Raw genomic sequence first — 1,613 nt, forward strand, 5'->3', positions numbered from 1 at the left:
GGGAAATTTTGAAAAGTTTGTGGGGACAGGGCCAGTGTACTGGGCAANCATGAGGATCTGAGTTTCTATTTATAACAAAAATCTAGCCATAGCCAAGTACGTTTGTAACTCCTATGTCTTGGAGTGGTGGGCAGAGAAAGGGACATCACGGGGTCTTGGTGATGGTGGTGGTGGGAATGATGTAAAATAGCACAGGGTTTCCAGCTATTTAGTAAAATCTCATTTCTGATCTCTCCAAGCCATCCCCTGTCCCAAAGAAATCACTGCCAATTCTTTCTGGGAGCCCAAAAAGGCAAAATACGTTTTTAAAGACGTGGTGAAGATAACCTGTGTGGAAGGATTTGAAGTTGTGGAGGTAAAGTACCACTCAGGCATCTTTTTAACCTCAGACTCAGATCAGTATTGTGAGAGGTTGTCGCTGCCTGATCAAGGTATTAACACCTTGATGGGCTGGCTCAAGGTTGTCAGTCGTAAGGTATTATTAACACCTCCCAAGGATGGGCCGGCTCAGGGATGTCAGTCTTTCCTGTGAGGTCTGGAGCTCCTGGTCCAGCTTGCCCTCTGCCTCCAGTCTTCCTGTGGACGGGGAGCCGAAATGCTGNGACAGAGCTGTTTTCTCACTGCAGCTCCTGGGTACTTTGGGTTATTCTTCTAAAGATGTTCCAAGTGTCTTTTGAAGAGAACTTCTCTTTGATCCAAGGCCAGAGATTCAATTTCATTATTGGATTTGGTTTTCTGTATGTTTTTTTTTTTAAATTAATGTTGACGTCTGTTTTCCTCTAGGGACATGTTGGCTCAACTTCATTCTATTCTACTTGTCAAAGCGACGGACAGTGGAGCAACTCTGGGCTAAAATGTCAACGTAGGTGACTCTTCAAAGNGGAACTCCTCTTTCCCCTCCCAAGGAGGATGGAATAGTCAANGCATCAACATTCAAATGCACGGTTTCCCTCTAGGCTTTGAGGAAAATGACGTGCATTTTTGAAGGAGTCTGTCATAGAGAATTGTCTAACCTTCTCCTAGTCTTAGGCCAATTGGACTGCCATGTTTCTTCTGAAGAAAGGGGCAATGGGATATGCTGTCAATGGCTCTAAGGGAGTACATTATGGGCCCACACAGGGGCCTGTGCTAACCAGAGAACTAGGTTCCTCCTGGTCTCTTTCAAGATCCAGGTGTCGTGGCATATGTCTTTAATCCCAGCACTCAGGAGTCAGAGGCAGGCAGGCTTCTGAGTTCGAGGCAGCTCTCAGAGGGCTAGAGAATTAGGTTAGAGAAGGTGCTGCAAAAAGGCTGGCTTTGAGAGATTCATCAGGGGGTGATTATGGATGTGGCTAAGGGAGGGGTGAAGATGGATTGGGTCCCTAACCCTTCTTGGGAGGGACTGACTGTCCATTTCCCCGATTCTTCTTGTAGCTGTGGATTGTGGAATTCCAGATCCCATTGCGAATGGAAAAGTTGAAGAGCCAGAGGATACTGTGTTTGGTTCTGTCATTCACTACACGTGTGAAGAGCCATATTACTACATGGAACATGAAGAAGGTGGTAGGTTCTACCAGAGAAGAGAGAGGGAAGGAGTGTGGGTGATTTGGAGGTGATTACTGCTTTTTCTCTCT

At 46.1% G+C, this 1,613-nt stretch overlaps 1 protein-coding gene across 1 annotated transcript in view; it reads left to right on the plus strand.

The window, feature by feature from the left end:
• The window catches only part of LOC110314998 (complement C1s subcomponent-like), a 6,970-nt gene that overhangs the window by 2,996 nt on the left and 2,361 nt on the right, over positions 1-1,613 (plus strand). Inside the window, exons 3-5 of the mRNA XM_029534682.1 lie at positions 234-355; positions 784-862; positions 1,414-1,542. Of these exons, the coding sequence (XP_029390542.1) occupies positions 234-355; positions 784-862; positions 1,414-1,542 (330 nt within the window). The remainder of the gene's footprint in view (positions 1-233; positions 356-783; positions 863-1,413; positions 1,543-1,613) is intronic.

This window comes from Mus pahari, unplaced genomic scaffold (assembly GCF_900095145.1).
Source record: "Mus pahari unplaced genomic scaffold, PAHARI_EIJ_v1.1 scaffold_9635_1, whole genome shotgun sequence".
NCBI classification, from domain to species: Eukaryota; Metazoa; Chordata; class Mammalia; order Rodentia; family Muridae; genus Mus; species Mus pahari.